The sequence below is a fragment of the Rattus norvegicus genome, chromosome 7, assembly GCF_036323735.1.
Source record: "Rattus norvegicus strain BN/NHsdMcwi chromosome 7, GRCr8, whole genome shotgun sequence".
Lineage (NCBI taxonomy): Eukaryota > Metazoa > Chordata > Mammalia > Rodentia > Muridae > Rattus > Rattus norvegicus.
In genome coordinates, this window is record NC_086025.1 from 105,625,254 (window position 1) to 105,646,049 (window position 20,796).

The 20,796-nt window shown below is 44.0% G+C and overlaps 1 protein-coding gene across 4 annotated transcripts in view; it reads right to left on the reverse strand.

Moving 5' to 3' along the window:
* The window catches only part of Col22a1 (collagen type XXII alpha 1 chain), a 237,471-nt gene that overhangs the window by 5,478 nt on the left and 211,197 nt on the right, over positions 1 to 20,796 (reverse strand). For 3 of the 4 annotated variants that reach the window (XM_039080218.2, XM_039080220.2, XM_063264444.1), the window contains 10 exons: positions 19,010 to 19,054; positions 18,583 to 18,636; positions 16,561 to 16,614; positions 12,739 to 12,792; positions 11,333 to 11,404; positions 9,637 to 9,672; positions 7,121 to 7,165; positions 3,893 to 4,072; positions 2,266 to 2,332; positions 244 to 426 (listed from right to left, as the gene is read on the reverse strand). In XM_039080218.2, coding sequence (XP_038936146.1) covers positions 244 to 426; positions 2,266 to 2,332; positions 3,893 to 4,072; positions 7,121 to 7,165; positions 9,637 to 9,672; positions 11,333 to 11,404; positions 12,739 to 12,792; positions 16,561 to 16,614; positions 18,583 to 18,636; positions 19,010 to 19,054 — 790 coding nt within the window. The remainder of the gene's footprint in view (positions 1 to 243; positions 427 to 2,265; positions 2,333 to 3,892; positions 4,073 to 7,120; positions 7,166 to 9,636; positions 9,673 to 11,332; positions 11,405 to 12,738; positions 12,793 to 16,560; positions 16,615 to 18,582; positions 18,637 to 19,009; positions 19,055 to 20,796) is intronic. The other variant, XM_063264443.1, reaches the window with a different exon arrangement.

Consider the following 20,796-nt stretch of genomic DNA (forward strand, 5'->3'; position numbering starts at 1 on the left):
AGCAAGGGAGACAGAGAGAAGACAAGAAAGTGGGGGAAAAAACAGGTTCAGTCTTCCTGGCATAATTTCTCAAAACTGTCAAGTAAGAAAATCTTGAATGTATGAAAAAATTACACAATGTCAAAATTCAGTGTTGCTGGGCTAATGGGAATGAAAACAAGATGAATAATGCAGGCTCTGCCAGGTGTACATCCCACATCCAAGTCCTCACTCAGCGCAGTTTCAGAAAAGCTGTCCACTCACCTTTGGGGCCCATTGGTCCAGAGGGCCCTTCTAGACCACCTTGGCCAGGGCGGCCTGGTTCACCCATGGGGCCTGTCCGGCCTGGCAGCCCATCTTTTCCAGGGGGTCCTGGGGGCCCAGGTCTGCCTTGAGAGGACTTGATGTGTGCTGGAGGCATCTGGGCCAGGAGGTAGGCAAGTTTGGCTATGGAATGGGAAGAACAGAGAAGTTCCTGAGGAATGGAGAGAGGACAACGGGCATACTGGCAGCTCACTGCAAGCAAAAACCAACTGGGGCTGAAGACAAAGAACAGGTCCTGCACACACATTTCTGACTGCATGGATGTCTATAGCAGCCGTGGAGATAATTAATAGTAGTATTAACAGTGCAGGAACAGCAGTACTGGTGTTTGTGATGGCAGCAGCAGTAATAGCAGTGGGAAAACTGCTGGTTGGAGAAACTGAGGCCTGGGCTGTTTAAGTAGCTTATACAAAGCTATTTAGTGACATTCATTTTTTGAATCAAGTCCATCAACAACTGAAGGGGCAAATAAACTGCTAATTGGAGATGTTTATATATCTGTGATACAAGCATTATAGAATCTAATAAAAAACAAACAAACAAACTAGAGCTCTAACTGTGGGTGGACTCACTTTCCTGCTGGACACTGGATCCAGTGCTTACCTACTGGTTACCAAGAGCCACCTAAGTTTGTATAGTCAGAGAGCACTGGATGCAGAGGCCTATCCAATGGGTAGAGTGACTAGGAGAAACATTAATATTTTGGCTGATAAGACTAAACAAGAGGAGAATTCCTGACTGCCTCATTGACTCACTCTGCCATTGCACCTTCACAAGGCCCAGGGGTCTGTGGAGGTGACCTAAGTGACCTTGGCAGTTTGCTGAACTTGTCTTGGTCTTTGATTTTCTTATCTTTGCTGCAAGTCAACATTTCCTCCTCAAAGGCTCTTTGAAAGGGACTCAATCCAGTATATAGTCCCAGCCCCCTTAAAAACTAGTGGTTGGCACTCCACTAGGGCAGAGGCCACTCCATCACTGACAAGTCTAACATTCAAGAGGCAGAACTTGGAACTCCCACACACAAGTTCTTAGACGTGCCTCGTCCAGTGGGGCTCACATTCTTTCTAGCCTATCCCTGTCTTCCCCCACCTTCCTCATCTACAGTCCATACATATTCACCTAGATTCCAGAGGGGTAGAGGAGAGGGGCACTTTGCTTCTACAACCAGGTATCCAGCACAGTCTGAATGTGTGACGCATACAATTCAGGGACACGGGACATGTGAATGGAAACAACTTTAGGATCCACCTCTTTCGTGTCACAGGCTTATGAGCATTTTCTTCTAAGCTTTTATCATAGGGGAAATGGGAAGAATGGCTACTAAACAGACATGGTGGTATAGTGCACAGAAAATAAGGCTGTAAATCTCAGACTTATATTCCAGTATCTCAGCCTGCCTGATCCTCATTATCCCCCCAATAACCACACTGTTTCCCATGGTCATTACTAGGCTATCAATGGGCACACTCAGGCTCTAAGAACCCTCCCAAGATAGGAACCCCAAATGCTGTCACCATTCCAGTTTCCCACTCCATACCTTACCTTAGAGCTATCTCAAACAGAGCCAACTGTCCTCTGTCAATGCCCTCTGTGCCAAAAAGAAATTACAGATGTCTTCTGAGGACACTGCAGTCATTTTGTCTGTCTCCTGACTTACCTCTTCCGCTGGAGTTCAATGAGGCTCTCTGCACACCTTTCCAGAACACTGATCAATCACACACACGGCTGAATACACAGAAAGTGTAGGTGATCACCTCACAGCAGATGGTAGTATCTGGTGTCATCATTCACTAGAGTCATTGTCACTAGAGGTGACCAGGATCTGGAGTATAAGGCTGGGCCCTCAAGTTACCTCTCAAACCTGCTGTTCCACACTCAACTGCCCCAGTATTTAACGATGAAAACAACAACTGTTCGCTGGGGATCTTATGCTGGAAGCTGCAATGAAATCCAGCTACTTACCTTCTAGCTGCTTCCCAAGCTCTTCCTGAATGAGGCGCCTTAAGGTGTCAATGGATGGAGACTCACCCTAGGATGGAGGGAAGCAGTTACTCATCTTCCCAGGAATCCTCCATTTCCTTCTTCTTGAAGATCCCAAATGTCTCTCCCCAAACCAAGAAGCTTATGTGCAGCACAGACAAGGGCCACCACACCCTCTGTCTATCCCATGCCACATCTGCAGCATATTCCTCTCTTCTTTGCTGTTCAAACCATGACAATAGCATGACAGCTTGGACCTTAGGTTCTCAGAGCTACAATATCCCTCCCTCATGACCCTTACATCTTTAGTTCATTCTCTCCTTGTACAAACCACTGCACCCATAAACCCAGTCATACACAGGGCCTCAGCAGTATGGTCCCCAAGGCTTGCCTGTCTCCAGAACACAGCATATGGGCTGCCTCCTATGTGAAATCGAGTCTGACTCTCCAGGTTGGTATCTTTCTCCTATACTCCACAGGGACAATTTTGTCCTGCTCAAGCCCATACCGGCCACAAGCAGATAAGTGAACCATAAAAGCTGATGAATTTATCTCTAAGAAAGGCTGAATGTTCACAATGTGATGATAATTCTCAGAATGGCCTCAGAAAGAATGCCCTATTCCCTATCAGGATCACTCTTTCCTATTTGACTACTGTAGAGTGGTGCTGCCCTCAAGAATGGGTCTCCCTGTGCTTCTATCAGTCCAACACATTATATGGAAGAGACACAGTCCCCCTTTTATCTTACTCTTCTCTTGTCAGAAACCTTTGTATTAGCCCTAGATGCTCCATTGCTCCACATAGCAAGGTCACTCACAGAGCTTGGCAAGACTACATGAGGGTTTTGGATGCCAACTGAGTCTTTGTAATTTAGCCCAAGAAGGGCAAGCTCTGAGCACCAAGACCTTTAGAATCCCCACAACCAGAAGCAAGTGATGAAGCCACAGAGTGTCATCAGACAGGGAGTGACCATGCCTGTGCTTAGGGCACATAAAACTCTCCAGATGACTAATTGAGCTGCCAAGGAGAAGAGGTCACAGGGATTGGACAACAATCCCCATCAAGAGTTCAGTTACCTAACTGACAACCCATGTCTGTGATCCAAAGCAAGATAAATCAAGAGTTGTGCCACTAGAATGACACAGATGTAAAGAAAGTAGCCATGCTTTCTGCTCACACTCAGTGCCTAAGACAGTAGAGGATTTGTCATGCTCCGGGGTGAATAGATGAGGAACCAATCATGATGCTTTTTGAACCAATGAGACCCCATCTTTTCAATTACTTCTGCACAGGGTGCCAAGAAAGAAGGGATTTACGGCTCAAGACCTAAAGCCTTGAGAGCCATCATCCCTGGTGTAGAAGGAACGACAAAGATGAGACTCTGTTTCTGAACATCTCTCGAGTTGCATGCACAATGCCACTCCGTCCTACCAAATGTGGAGAGCATTTTCTCTAAGGATAGGCACGGAGACAGGGAATGCTCTGCCCCTTGCTGTATAACAAGTCCCCAGAAGCCTGCAATCTGCATGCTGTACTTCCCAAAGACCACAAACTCCATTTCCCCTCCATTCTCACGGAATCTGTCTGAAATTTTACCATCATCCTTACCCGAAGTCCTGGAAATCCTGGCTGGCCAGGTGGCCCTGGGGGCCCAGGAGGGCCACTCTCCCCTGGTTGTCCTTGGGGACCCATTAGGCCAGTGTGACCCTTGTGGCCTGGGGTTCCAGGGTCTCCAGGCTGGCCCTTCCCACCTGGCGGTCCTTTGTCACCTTTGATCCCAGGGTCTCCCTAAATAGAAGAGAAGAGTATATCAGCAAGTGGCTCTGTGCTGGGAACTGACCTGAATACACAGCCTGAAGTTCAAAAGTTCAAGGTACTATCATCTTCCTGCTGGTGTGTGTGTGTGTGTGTGTGTGTGTGTGTGTGTGTGTGTGTGTGTGTGTATGGGGACAGGGGGTCTCAACCCTGAGTGAGTCATAGATGGATCCAAGAAAAGAAGAAACAGAATTATCTTATCCATAGTCCTGATTTACAAAACTAGGCAAGAGATCCCAGAGAAAGAATCCTACCTTACATATCATTATGCAAGTCAGAAGGAGAGTGTTTATCTTTGAACCTACCCCAAATAAGCCACTAACAAGACTGTCACCATAGGAGCAGCAAGGCGTACTGACATTCTCATACTACAGAGCACTCTATAGTTGACAGCATTGGAACTGCTTATAAGAGATTACATGGACAGTAGCAGGTATTATTATTGTATGCAAAGTTACAACTATAGAACAGTGTCCACAGTGAGTAAAAATAGAGAATAAAAAATATCAACAAGCTTGCTTTGTTGGCATAAAATATTGTGTTAATGTAAGGATGTGTGTTAATTGTACGGATGGCGGGGAGGGGGCTAGAGAGATATCTCAGTAGCTTGCCTTACAATTATGAGGATCTAAATTTGGATCTCAAGTACCCACACAAGAACCAGGTATGGTTGCTTACATCTCAGGGCACAGAGGCAGAACCTGGGGCTTATTAGTCTAGCAAATCGGTGACCTCTGGATTCAATGAGAATCTATCTCAGGCAATAAAGTGGAGGGTAATTGTGGATGACACCTAACCGCAGGCCTGAGTATAAACATGTATACATTCACAGATGCATTTGTCCACACAAGCATATGCATATACATAATACATGCACACATGAGTGTGCATACATACATACATACATACACACACACACACACACACACACACACACACACACACATTAATTTTTCTAGTCTTAGGACAAACTCCTTATTGTGCATCCCTGGAAATGGCTGTCTAGCTATGGGGACGGAGGCCGAACTACCACTCCACCCATGGAGAGGTTTTGGCCTCTATCAGTTGTAGTGATAGTGGACTAGATCAGCAGCCTTTTCTTGTAGGCCTTCTCTAAGCTCCAGTGGGTACATGGAGGGTTGGCAGGCTCACTCTGTGGTACTTACACTACCTGAGGCTCTCCCCTATCAGTGAATCAGATTCTGAAATTCTGGTCAGTGATTTGAGGCACAGTAACCCCAGGGCAGACAGCCTAGTATTTTCCCTTATATACTACTGTGTATCTGACCAGCGAGTCTCAGGGGATAGTTAGGACTGAATATGTAGTAGCCATGTTAAGGCACTCAGTACAATAGAGCCAGAATTACTGTGATATAGCAAAGTAGAAAGGGAGGGGCAGGAGGAAGAAGTAGACTCAAGATGGAGCCAAACATGGTGTGGCCATCAACATGGCAGGGGCCTTGTATGGAAGGACTAGAGCATGGTTATGAAATAGAGAAATATAGCAAGGAAAAGGTGATCTTCTGGGGTAAGGGAGGGTAAAAGTGAAGGCACATGCATGTTTGAAATACCCTCATCTGTGGCCAGAGACTTGAGAGTGCAAGGCAGGCAGGCACACAGGAAGGGGAGCTTTGAGGTGACATGGAGATATGCCTGACTTCTACTGCATTCCCTCCTGTAATATCTGCGTTTTAACCGGGCCCCTGCCTGGCTTTCAATTTTTCAACAACGAAGTATCGATGACTTTTGACATTTTAATTTAGGCAAACCCAAAGAGCTGCTCTGGTTTTCTGGTCTGATACACTTCATGGGGTCTTGAAAGAAGCCAGGTGATCGATCTTAGATTCAGAGGTATAGAACACTCTTTTAAGTCACCTGGATGCCACATAGCACCAGGCACACAGCATAGCTTTTCTATTCAACAACCCTCCTGTCCCCTATTTTAAACACTCCCAGGATGAAGGAAAGAGGAATATAAGCACTTGGTGGCAAGGTTCCATGGAACCACTTAACAGAGGACAGGCGAGCTCCCCAGTTATTGATTGTGTATGAAGAACAGCTTCCTGTCTGTGGGCTGAACACCCTGGCTCTGAACCAGGACTCATGCCCACGCTCCTAGACAATCACTCTCAAGACCCCTGAGTGACACTCTCAGGAGAAAATCGACCAGTGGCAGGCAAGTACAAGGCTCCAATATTCAACATCAAACTGCCACAGGACAGTGGGAACAAAGTCATCTGAAGGACAGACAAGAAGGGAAGGCAAGGATGGCAGAGACCACTTCCATCTCTCTCTTCCCAAGCTGCAGGAAAAGCCTGCCAGCTCATTACCCATCTGACTTGTGAAGAAAGCTGCGATAAATTCTTTGCAGGACCATTGAAAACAACCATGGGCGGGGGTGGGGGACAGGATATCACCCATGTAGTATAACAGCTGACCACATGGAGGATGCGGATAAACCAGCAGTGCATAGCCCTTAATGGAGCAAGAGACTGGGCGGGTGAGTGTGAGAATGCTCCCTGCCCCCTCCTGCACTTCTACAAGAAAAACGTCTCTCCCCTGTTGGTTTCTGGAAAAATGAAATGTAAAGAAAGGCTTTCAGAGTGTGGCGCCAAGGCGACTCATTATGGGAAAATCTGTTCCCTTGTCACCTTCAGTGACAAATCTGGCTCCCAGCAAATTGGCACTTAGGGAGCCAGGCACATCCTGCATGCGCCTTCACACATGGTGAGCAGGGAATCTGTCAGAGTCTCCCAACACTTGCCTTGCATTGATAATTATGGTCATGATTTTATTCCTCAAAATAACCAAAAAGAAACAAGAAAGAAAACTGACTATGTCTGTATTGGGGGAAAAGAACCCTACTGAGTGAGGGGCTTCGGATTCTTTTTCATGGAACGTCATTGCAGAAGAAAGCAGTCAAGGTCCAGGTGTTTATTAACTGCCCTGAATAAATTCCAGCCTTGCAACTATGGGAAGGTCACCTTGAGCATCCTCAGATGGCTACACATCCCCACTTACCGGCTCTCCTTTGGATCCTGGCTCTCCAGGCTTCCCAGGAGCACCCTGCAATGAGATACAAGGACAGTAGTCACTTCAACACCGCCACCTCTGCCTCCACCTTTGCCTTTCTTCTACATAGCACTTCCTGGGCGAAGGGGATGCTGAAAAAGCAACCCCTCCCCATGCTGACCCCAAAATCTTCAACCAGGTCAGTCTGAATATGCAATCAAGCCACTCTTCATTCCTTTACTCCTACCTCTGCCCATTCTTGGTCTAGGACATGAGCCAATGGTATGGCTTCTTAAAAACATTCTTCCATACTTCATATGACTGAGACACTTTTCTTTTCCTACCTTATGTTTCTTCCATTCGCTCCAAGTGAAATATCGTTTCCCTCCTTTCTTTCCTCCATTTCTCCCTTCCTGTCCTTCCCTCCCTTCCTTTTCCTTTCTTCAAGACTCTTGATATCCCCTCTGAAAAGAAGTCACCTTCTTGCTAGCCACCACCAAAATTTCTTCTTCCAATATGTTTGTTTATACTTAGGTAGCAAAAGTTTGGAAAGCTTATTCATTAAATAGGACATCATATTCCTATATGAAAGGCTGCCCTGTATCTACAGGTATTCAAAATATGCCAACCCAAAGGCTGAACACTAGGGTAATCTAGCCTAACCTGCCACAGAGTGATAGAAATAGTATGCATTCAAAATGCAGACATGGGATAGATACACAGCTTAGCAGTTAATGCCATGTACAACTTTTGCAGAAAACTGAGCTCAATTTCAGGGATCCTTTAAGGGGGCTCACAGCAACCTGTCACCTCAGCTTTGAATGATCTGATTCCTTCTTCTGGCTTCCAACAGTACCTGCACTCACTTGCACATATCCACTCAAACATGCAGGTATATGCATAATTAAATTTTAAATTAATTTATATTTTAAAACTGAATGAAAATATTCTAGTTCTCTGAATCTGGCTCTCTTAGTCACCTCATACCACTAACATCCACTATGCTATCTCCTTGGGTACTACTCTAAGCTCTGTGGCCAATGAAATATAGCATGGGCATATGATCCTTTTTCTCGGGGTACTCACAACCTGATTCAGAAGTAGGTATGGATATACCAAACCTGGAATACAGCAAACAGTTTTACTTTCTATAATATAATCATGAGAAGGTTCCACAGTAATTCCAGGAGGGAAAAATAATACATGACATTGGCTGCTGGAAAGCACACAGTCTGGAAGTTCAAAAGGAATCCAACAGGGATTACACAAGGGAAAAGTCTCTGGAGGGCAAAGCCAAGAGGAAGCTTCAGTGATTAAGTAATTGATCTCTGTGTGTCACCCACCAAAAAGGAGCAGGTCACATTTAAAGAGAATGTGGGTGGTATTAGGGAAGATTATCCAGGCCTGATTAGCTTGAATTTTATTTTGGAGGGCGATGGAAAGGTACAGAGAACTTCATGTAAGCAGCAACCCAACTGAGAGCTCACGATATTGATGCAACCTTCAGAAATGGGAGCTGGGGCATTATTTCCTCTAACTTTACCTAGTAAGCAAGAACAATGATCAGTCAAAAAGTGAGGAGCAGGTCTAGTGAGTGACAAGCTATGTCTGGGCCAAAAGTACAGGGTAATCAGACTTGGAATATTAGATCCTGCTTCAAGGAAGGCAATCTCTTATAACAATGGCCCAAAGGCACACAGTGACAAGGGTGTTCTATTTCAAGTCAAGAGTGCAGGCTTTGATACACATGTGAGCAATTTCCCTAAAAAGTCTTTTCTCCACATCCTTCATTCTATTTATTCACTCTCATTGGTGCCTTCTCTGAGCTAGGCTCATGAGCATGGACAGGATAGAGTAGATGATCAACAGAGCAGATCAACAAGTGCTTTTCTCTGCTGGACCACAGAGAAGAAGAAGGGATGGAAGGTGAAAGTATTGAGAGAGAGAGAGAGAGAGAGAGAGAGAGAGAGAGAGAGAGAGAGAGAGACTGCCCTGAAAACTAAGTATTTAGAGACCAGAGTGAATGTAGCCGACAGGAGGAGAGAGAACTGGGAAGAAAAAGGATACCTCAGGGACTCTTTGCACTACAGGGGAGGGCACAGCTGTAATCTCAACTGTAAAGTGGCATAAAATGTTGATGGCCCATGATCTCCAGCTGCTGTAGATGGTCATGGTTGGGCAGGAGCAACCATTAGGGAAGTTGCTGCAATCATCCTTGTAAAAAAGGATTTGGAATTGGGCAGCATCCATTCAGAATTGAGAGGCACTACAAAGAAAAGTTGGAAGGTTTGCTGACACAATGATGCTGAAGGGTGACTAAGGAGATGTTTCCATCTACCTGGTACCCCTGTTGGCTGTAAAACTTGTGACAGTTTGTAAAACAGAAATGTAAAACCACAGTCCAGAAAGCACACTGACGCTGGTTGAGGAGTTTTGATAAGCTCAGGGCTTGCTTCTCAGCCCATCTGTGGTTCCCAGAGGAAAGGTCTACCAAGGAGAAAGGACAGGGGTTGGGAAATACTTGCCTCCTTTCCTGGAGCTCCTATCTCTCCTGCTTCTCCCTGTAAAAAGAACATGAGGACAGTGGACTCAATAGCATCACTCTGTGCATGTTAATCTTCATGACAGACATTTCACTCATCATGGTCCAGCAAAGACAGCAGTCAGTGATCCAGATAGTCTACCTTACAAGGCCATTGCACAGGCAGCCTTCTGGTCAGTGCATGCAGGAGAAAGTAGATAATTGCCACAGAATATAAGAAATCCTCTGGCTATGGGCTCTTTGTCAGTGGGATCAATGTACCTCTACTAAACAGTACTTAGAAGCCAGATTTACCAGTTGTCTCATGGGAGGGAGGCCACTCCTATCATCAGGGGACAATGTGTTAAGTAAGATGCCAATAAGATGGCGGAGTCCAACTGTAAATTGATTCCTTTGTGGACTGGCTATATGATATTTATGACTTCCCCGCTAATCCCTTAAATTCATTGGGTCTTAATTTATTCACCTATAAATTAAGATGAGCCACTTCACCCATATCATATGTTACCGTGATACTTATTTTAATTGAGATAGGTAAAGCACAATGACTAGCATGTAATAAAACTGGAGAATTGATCTGTTTTTATGATTAAGGAGTAATTTTTGAAAAATATGGGTATTTGGCTGCTCAATGGAAGCCAAATTATAAACAAGCAGTGGAAAAGAGTAATCAAGTTATCCAAGGAAGTGAATGGACAAGCCATATACATCTTGGACCACAGATCAGAAGTGGAGAACAATGGACCTGATACCACAAAGAAAGGTTGAATCCAGTTATACCAATGTTCACATGAAAAGGGCAGAATACTCTGCTATATATGTATTGGGAGCCATGGATGGGCAGAAGCAAAGGGGAGGAGAAAAGTGCGGGGTGTTCATGGAGGGAGGACCAGGAAGGGGGACAACATTTGAAATGGAAACAAACAAAATGATTAATAAATAAAAAAGAATGAAAAAGAGAAGAGTATTCAGGAATATGGGAACATTTTCCATCTAGAGATGTCACCTGCAACCTTATTTATCAGTGCAGACTGGAGTCTGAAGAACAGTGCATGACTTCACCATGGCTATGAATGAGTCCTCATTACCCCCTTAACAGCTTCAATGTACTCTATAAGGTTGAGTCAGGGGACCAAGACTAAAGGTCCAGATGGGTACAATTGTATACTGTGGCTTTGAATCAATCACCTACATGGTCTGACCCTGTGACCAAAACTTGTTCATCTTTACAATCCTTAAAAGCATCCTTCAAGTTCCAGGGTCATTACGGACAGTGCTATCCACCACAGACACCTACAGAGATCATCACAGTCACCTTTGCTTACTGAGCACTACAATGGGCTGGGCATTACCACAGTCCTTTATGTGGATCCTCACATTTAATACACAGAGGTGAATGATGCTGTCATAGCATTCGAGTAAGGAGACAGCCACCATAATGAGACATTAAATGAGCTTCCTAAGGCCTTATAATTAAAGTACTAGGCTTTGGAATTCCATGCAAATGACAGTTATGAACTCTCAATGGCCTCCTAAATCACAATGCACTTTGACCCCATACCATCTCATCACAGCATGAAAAAAATGTCCCTTTAAGACATGAGTTGGCAAGGTCAGTAGTGAAACTCGAGATTACACCTAGAGCCAGGTATCTTGGCACCATTAGGTCCTCTGCTTACCGGAGGCCCACGGGGACCCAGAAACCCTGGAAGTCCTGGGCTGCCACTTTCTCCTTTGTTTCCCTTTTGGCCCTATGAAGGAAAAACAGAGAATGAATTAAAACAGGCATCAAGTGATGCCATCAGACTCAGAAACTTGATGACATTCCCAAGCGGTGGAGCCCTGAAACCCTTCCCCTTCCTGAATTGGTGAGAGGGTGGGTCAGAAAGAGACATGGAGTCTGTAAAACTCGGTATCATGACTGAGGAGCAGTGACAGAAGATGAGAGGGGAGGAGGAATCTCCACTGACAGAGAGCAGCCCTTCCATTAGAGCAGTGGCATCTAGGAATAGATCCTTAGACGCAACACCTATATCTAGATGTGTGCAGACTCTTCGAGGTTGGTTGGGAACTTCTTCCCATGACACTGTTAAGAATCCTGGTGTGATGTTTGCAGCCTTTGGAGGAAGCCTTTGAGCCTAATGGCTTAGCTTTTCACGAAAGATCCCAAAGTGGGTCAGCTCCTCCTGGGGCTACCTTCTCCCCTGGATGGATCTATCCTCAGGGTCCATCCCTACACTGTATACTTGGTTTCAGTAGGAATGACAGATCCTACATTGGAGATGCTGGAAGAGATTACTAAAATTTCAGAAGAATAGACACTCCTTGTGGTTGTTGCTGGACCAATGGGATAGTCTCTACCAGTTTGTCTGGCATCCTGGGATTTGTGGATTTCTGGTCACTCTGGATTCTCTCTGGAAATTATCTGGGAATCACTAGCTAGCACACTGTCCTGGACATTTATAAATGACATTTTATGCTTGCAATTAGCACAAGAATAGCTCTCAATCTAAGCAAATAAGAATACAAGAAGCCTAGGCAAGAATGAAATTCATACCCAGACTTGAAGCTACTGAAGTCCAGAATCCATAAAAGAACCATCTGCCCCATTATGTCTCCTCACTGACCTGGTATGAACCTCAAATTCAGAATCTAATCAGTGCCTAGAAATCTACCTGCCATATTCTTTTCACTGCCTACCACTGAACTTCCTTGCTTCCCACCCATCATTGCCATCTCTATCCCCATGCTTACACCCACTCTCATTCCAGTGACGTGGTCAAAGTGGCTTGGTCTGGATGTACCTTTTATTTCTATCATTTGATACTCACTGTGAAACCTTACTGCACATCTTTGACACTGAATCGTTGGAGGTATCCATGTTTCAGACAGAAGAGATTGAGAAATGTAGTCAAATGTATGGAAAACTTTTAATGAACTGCATACCCAGATTCTCTAGCTTTGGGACTATCTGTACTGTTCAAAAAGGGATTCATTATCCAGTGTTTTCTGGGATGGGGAAAAAAAAGCCTCCTGTGACATGAGACCCTTGCCTTGACACGATCAGGAAGCTGGGGATACTCACTGGGGCTCCTGGACGGCCAGGGTCTCCTGGAGATCCAGGTGATCCACTGCTGCCCTGGTGGAGGAAATGAAATGTTTACCCTGCCAGTACTCTGTGCCAGGGCACCGGAGCAAACTCAACTGCAGGTGGACAACTTAATTACACAGGCTGTTCTCACTCAGGCTGCTGTGATTCTCTGAAAACCACTTCATCTTGCAGAGAATATTTTCCACTTGTAAAAGAAGCCTATGATATTTAATTCATAAAATTATTATGGAATTAAATGAGTCCGTGGGCATGAAAAAGCCTAAGTCAGTGACTGGTGCCCACAGAACCACACTTTAAATGAGAGAAAGACCATTCTTCATTCATTCTTCAACTCATAGACTAGTCTATGAAAAATGCAAGCATAAAGCATGACCCAACTCTGGAATAGCTGCGTGCATCATAAGGCGAGCATGAGGAAGCAGGTTTGCATGCTTTTCTCATTGCACACCCCTGCTTTAGAGCATTGCCACAGTCCCATTGAATACATGATGGTACAAAATTACAGGAGGCCAGGGTTAACACTGACTTATACTGTCATGCAGTTAAAAACTGAAAGGATCCATTACCATAGGTTCTACGACAAATTGCCTTGAATCGAATATTCTCTAACTTGATGACCATTGTGTGCATATTTATAATTTTGGCAAATGCTTCTCAATAAGATTTTACACAATGGTGCTCATCTGTAATCTCAGCCATCCTGAGGGAAATAGCAGGGGGATCAGGAATTCAAACATCAGGCTCAGCTGACAAAGTGAGTCTGCCTCGGCTATATGATGCCATTTATCAAACATCACACACACACACACACACACACACACACACACACACACACACACACATCCATTGTAAGAAAACTGGAGAATTCTACCTACCCTGCTTCAACTACAAATAAATCCCTTATTTCCTAAACTGCATACCCAATGCTCAGCACCTTCTGCCCACCAGAATTCCCATGGTTCTCTCTCTCTCTCTCTCTCTCTCTCTCTCTCTCTCTCTCTCTCTCTCTCTCTCTCTCTCTCTCTCTGTGCTTAGCTCATATCCCTGCCATGAGTCTGTGACTTGTGGCTCTTATATCCCCAGAATCTAGTGAATGATTCTGCTTAATAAAAAGACCGAAACCATCACAGAGATCCATTTAGTATTAATCCTGGAAATGTAAGGTTTGCATGATGTTTATTAACTGAGTTGAATACTCATGAAAGGTGCCAACATCCTCAAAACCTGCTATAGTCAACACCCTTCAGCTGACCCTGGTCAGGTACCTCTAACACTACATATCAATTCCCCTATACATCCTTCACTTCTCATCCCAAATGCAGTTGTCATCACTATTTTACATGTAGAGAAACCGAGGCACAGAAGTGTTAAACCACGCACCCAAAAGAAGTGAAACAAACAAACAACAAAAAAAAAAACAAAAAACAAAAAACAAAAAAACAAAAAACTGAGTTCTGAGCTTAGTACTGAGCCCATCCCATACTGCATTGTCTTTGTCAAGGCGTAGGCCTGTAGGTCAGTAACCAGAAACACAGCCTCTGTCTTTTCCCTAAAATGTGCCCATAAGACTATGGGTATTCAAGTACCTCATCTCACCAGATGCACCCGGAAACCACATAACATATATAACCTTATTTCATTAAAAAAAAATAGAGGCACAGAGAAAGTCCAAGTTCTATCTGTAATATCAGCTAGTGAATGCAGAAATGGCCCTGTGAGCATTATTTCTGACTGACAGGAATACTCAGACCTTCTAGTGAGTGCTGCGTGCTGCCCCTCCCTATACTCCTTCCACCCACAAACCCATCTGTGTCTCTCCAAAAATATGTACTTTAGCTCATCCCTATGGAAATGATATCTCTCCTGCTTTCCCCTGTCAACCCCCCCCCGCTTCTGCAGAAGGAGGAAGGCTACCAGACATTAGCACATGGTGCCAACACTAGTTTTGGTGTCAACCTGTCCCTGTGAAATTGGTCTTTTGGTGCTGGGACTAGGGTCATTCCGGAGTCACAGAAACATATTCTATCTACCTATTCCTAAATATCTACATCTATCTATCTGTTGTCTGTCTGTCTATCTATCTATCTATCTATCTATCTATCTATCTATCTATCTATCTATCTATCATTTGCCAACAAAAAGCACCCCTAGGTACTAGGCTGCTCATGAATGAAAGCTGTAGTCATCTTCCCAAGCTTTTGATCTCTAAATACCTGTTTCAAGCTCCTTCCTTCTGCAAGACAATCTAGTTCATAGGCATTTAAGGTAGCGTCTTAAACTTCAGACTGCTGTTCCAGACTGCTTGAGTCCAAAAGCTAGCTCAATTTCTGACTAGATGTGTGACCTTGGGTAAACTATAAGTATCTTTGAGCCCTCATTTCTTGTCTTTGCCTTGACAAATTCATAATATAGTTTCATAACTCAGAAGTCTTGAGAGCAAACTAGATGATATCTATGTATCTCTTCCATATTTCTTTGAAGTCCATGGCTGTGAGGTAGTAATCATGTGAGTTTTCCCCATTCCTGTGTGATTATAGATTTTAAAGAGAGCAAAATGAAGGTTTGGGACTATGTAAACATCTACAGTCACCACAACATGAATGAAGTCAATCTGTAAATATAATCATACATTAACAGAGTTGATGCACACACAACACTGGCAGACCATGTGTTTAACAGTGGTCCTAGGGAAAATGCAGCAGAGCTGAAAGGTTTATGATTCTGAATGACATCATAACATCCCATTGTCCCAGCATAGCATATCAGCAGTAGCACTGGGGCAATCAAATTACAGCAACAGGTGTAAAAGTGTTACAAGCTAAAATGATCCACGACAGTGATAGTAAATCACTGTTCTGGAGATGAAACAATACACTATCCATCTCCATTTTAGAGTGCACACCTACTTATGAAAAGCAATTTATTGTTCTTAGTATGCTAAGTTACATACACAGCTTTCTTTCATGGGTTTCCAATGCTTTTCTCTTATCATAGCGCTGGGTATCCAAATACCTCCTTTCTAGCTTTGCTCATACTTCATGGATTTGCCTAGGTGTACGAATGGGACTACATAAACCCACAAATATTTACCAACCTGTGAATTATTTTGAGTTAAATTCACATGTTGAAATGCTAATGTCTAAGCCCGTAGAATTTTACTTTGTTAATAGGATCATCAGAAATGTAATAAGCTATTTGAGTTTATAGTATAATAGGTTGGACCTTAATTCAATAGGATCAATTCATCAGGACTAATGCCTTATGAAAGGGGAAATTGGGACACACACACACACACACACACACACACACACACACACACACACACGATATACACATAGGAGGAACATTCCATTAAGACAGAAGCTTAGCCAAAGAATGTTATTATAGTTAGCCAATGTTAAGAAGCTGGAGATGTAGGGACACTATCCCTCCTGACTGGTATCTTAATGTCCTTCCTCTGGCCTCTGGAAACAAGGAGGAAATCTTTCTGTATAGAAGCTATCAGTTGTTGTACTTCTAGGAAACCCATGTGTATGTGTATAAATCTGTACAATGGCCCCAAACTAGAAGCATGACAGCTCCTGAAGTCCTTGTGGGTAGACTGTCAGTGGGATGGCCTGAAGTACATATAGGAAGGCACTTGGGACAGAGGGCAGTGACTGTTTAGCATCCTCTAGGTCACAGAGCATCATTTTTAAATGATGCAGGTATGCACACATGGTGAAATAAGCAAACATCACTATGGTAACAGTTGGGATGAACTGTGCAGCAAGGTAATCTCAAAACAAAACTCACCGGTGGTCCCCTTGTTCCTCTGGGACCCTGTGGTCCAGCAGGTCCAGTGTCACCCTGAAACAGAAAGAGGTCATAAAACCACAGAACTACATAGGAAGATGACAGAGGTCCAGTTTGGATCAGACTTCACCAACAGACCCAGGAATTCAGTGGTGTGTTCAGACACTTCCTTTTGAATGCCAAGGACTTCAGAATTGCATAAATTTGCTTTATCCAGTGAGGAGATGCTCTCCAGCTCACATTTGTAAATGCGTGTGTTTATTTACTGGCTCAGGCATAGTTCACCTGTTTCCCTGGTAGTTTAAGGGGGTCACGTCTCAAAACAAAAGAAGTCAAAATGATGGATTTACTGGATAATAACCTGAAACCATCCCTGCCAGGTTCACCACAGAATGAAGCCTTCCACCCAACATCACCACCAACCCATACACCTACTAGATTGGTTTTATAACCATGTTTTAGCTAGGGCAGAAAGAGTTTCTCTTACTCTTATCAGAGTCCATCAACAAAGGCAATCAGGGCAAGAACTCTGATGTATAGGCCATGAAGGATTGATGCTTACTAGCTTGCTCTTCATAGCTTATTCCAGCCCACTTTCTTATAGAACCCAGAACCATCAGCCCAGGCTTGGCACCACCCACAATAGACTGAGCCCTACCACATCAATCACTAATTAAGAAAATGCCCCACAAACTTGCCTAGAGCCAAATCTTATGAAGGCATTTTCTCAGCTGAGGTTCCCTCCTCTTGGATGATTCTAGCATGTATCAAGTTGACATAAAACTAGCCAGGACAAACAGCTAGGAGAGAACATGGGAACTAAACTGACTTTGCCATGTCATTTCTTCTAGACGCTTCAAATCAGATCCTCTAAACAACCAATAAGGTAGGAACAGGAGAAACAAGAGGAGTCTATTTGCTATGTAGGTTTCCATAAGTCTTCAAAGATGTAAAGGTCTAGAAGGAGACCATTTGGGACCTCAGAACCCTGTCTTCATGAATCTGACAAGCCTACCCTTTCTAGAAGAACAATTTATAAACCCAAATACCAGGTCACCTTGCAAAAAGCCATGTGAAACAGGTAGTCAAGTCGTGGGGAGTGGGCACAGAGGGTGAGCTACAAATATTAGCTCCAGGATGACTCCCTCTACTCTAAGTCTCTAGATCACAGTACTCTCATTTGTGTCTTCCAGAGAAAACCTCTACCTTGTCTGTCACAATTTCAAGACCAAATAAAAGTGAGAGACCTCCAAGCTGTCTAATTTGAGATACAGCTCAAACAGCAACAGGAGCAGCAACTGCTACCACTGCTACTGCTGGTGGTGGTCACGATGAAGAAGAAGAAAAGGAGGAGGAGGAGGAGGAGGAGGAGGAGGAGGAGGAGGAGGAAGAGGAGGAGGAGAAGGAGAAGGAGAAGGAGAAGGAGGAGAAGGAGAAGGAGAAGGAGAAGAAGAAGAAGAAGAAGAAGAAGAAGAAGAAGAAGAAGAAGAAGAAGAAGAAGAAGAAGAAGAAGAAGAAGAAGAAGAAGAAATGCTTTAATTAGTGATGGCTTAGTAATGGCAGCAGTGATGATGGTGATGGTTTAGTCATAGTAATAGTAGTAATGATGGAGGGTGTGATGCAAAGGTGTTGATAATGGTGGTAACCACAATGTTAGTAATGGCAAGTCTTGATATCAATGATGGTGGAGAGTTTAAGGGATTAATAACTACTGTGAGAACCAAAACGATCAAGAAATGGAGAAACAATTTGGGAGAAAACCTGAAATGCCTGAAATGAAAATCATGTAAGGTAAATCCAACTGGACCATCACTGGACACTAGACAAATCAGATGAATCCAGAAAAGCCTCCATCAGCTGTGGGATACAGGTTGACCCGAGGGACAGAAGAAGCTCATGTTTCAATGAAAAACAATTATGTGACATTCTACATCCTTCACAGAACTGCCACCTGTGGTAAGGTTCCTGGGTATTCCCTCCCATGTTCTCTCAGTCAGTACAGGCACATGCATCCCAACTTACATCTTTTCCTGGTGATCCTTCCCTTCCAGGGGGGCCTGTTGGGCCGGGTTCTCCCTAGGAATAAGAAACTGCTGTTAGAGACAGGGCTGGTTGAGCTATAGACAACCTCAAACACAAAGCATCTGAAAGTGTATGAGGGGGACAGAGACAAAGTTTTGAAGACAGAAGTGCCCACTATGGGGTGTGCCAGCCTCTGCAACAGAACTCTGGATCCCAGGAGAGTATGTGGAGCTACAAGTGCCTCCCCAACAGGGAAGGTAAGAAGAATACAAGGTGATGGGGCAGATGAGACTGTCTGATGGGGCAGATGAACATGTGTAAACCCATGGTAAAACTATGCTAGCATATCTTTTGTTTTTTTCTGAATAGTAAGTAGCAGGTGAAACAAAACATCGAATCCTCTAATTTGTGAGTGTCACCTACTTACCCTCAGACCAGGTGGGCCAGGATCACCTGTATGTCCCTTGAAGCCCTGGAAAAAATATGATGAAGTTATGAAATTACTCTATCAAACAACAGTTGGAGGGAACAAAAAGGCAGAGGGTCACGAAAATGTCCTGCTTCGTCCCATCTTCAAGTTTGGCTCATCCTAGTGCCTCTCTCTTGTTGACAGTTTAGGGGGATCAAGAATGAGTAGAAGAAAAGCAAGAGGGAGCATCAAGAAGCAAGGAATAACGAAGGTCTATATTGGGTGGCACTTTGCATGATGATATAATCATTAAAAGTGTTCATTTTATGGTTTTGAGGTCCTGAAACATGGGTCTTCTTTTCCCCATTTTACAATGAAACCTAAGCTCAGTCCTGAATATCACTCCAATAGTGAAGAGGTGCCATGGTTTACATATAGATCCATCTGATAAAGGACACTTCTCCAAGACAATTCTCAACACAAGGATGACAGGGAACCCATGGAATCAAATCTCATTACCACCTGTGTTCATCCCCAAGTCTCCATTCGGATCTCATCTGATGATGACAGCAAATAGAGACACAACAACTAGGGAGGAGAAAGACCTAGACACAAGGCCAGACCAAGGAGAACTCCGTCCTTCAGTATATAAAGGTCACAGATGAGAATGGCAGCTTGTGCATCTCCTGCCACTATGACTGATTAGAATATTCAGTCTCCTGTCCTCTAGAGTATGAGTCAGTAGAATGAGGTGGCAGGATGTGGTCCCTCTAGGACCCAGTAGGACCAGTCAACGGGAAGCCTCAATCCAAATGTGTGAGAATTTCATCTAAATCTGGATTCATAAATGGGGTCCAATGACAATCTGTTCAGAAATGACAGTGAACTGTTAGAACATAGTAGCCATTGGTGAGCAAAGGAAAAGGAGGAAGGAAGAGAAAAGGGATATGGAGTCATGTAAGACTTAGATTCAGTTTCAACCACTCTATGCCACCCCAGAAAGGGTATTTGCCACTGGAGCCTTTACTATAGCTAAAAATAACAAACATTATTATCCTGCCTACCTCTCTCTTCCCATCTTCGGATACCCTCTGTGCTCTGAATCTGACGCTTCATGGGCTGGGAGTGTAAATCATGGGCTCTGTTCTCTTCCGCAGTCTTGGGACTGGGGTGCTTCATGTCTCTTTACTAGGATTGAGTTTCTACATATGAGCATGAGGCTGAGACCCATTTCTGTAGAGTCACTATCTGGAATGAATAAAGCAAATATCTCCAACTATTTGGAACTCAGCAAGGTTCTAAAATCTTCTTTAAATAACTTAATCTCAAGACCAGCTGGCACCAAAGAAGGAATTCTAACTTCCTCTCATCCCATAAACTCGGGACAAAAGCCCCAACTAGGGAGTCCTATACTGCCAGGCATTTGACTGAGAGTTCATAGGCACCCTTCCCTTTGCTAGTATTCACAGCTGTTGTCCAGCTGTGACAGCTACTGTTATTTCCATTACATAGGAAACAGAGGTCCCATTTGATCAAGAAATCACAAAGGAAGGACATAGGTATATCTCTCCTAACTCATGTCATCCTTCAAAGCTCTGCTCTGGCTCAGTGAAGCGAACCAGGGAAATGGTCTTATTTACTAGCTTAGGTCCCTAAACATCACTCATTCATTGAAATTCCTGGTGCTGAAGTGGATCTAATTCCTAAGAAATCCCAGCAAATGGGTCTTTCCAGCTGACAAGGAGCCCCACTGATTCCTTTAAGCCAGGAGCCACCTGATAAAACTGGAGTGTTATTCGCCAGAA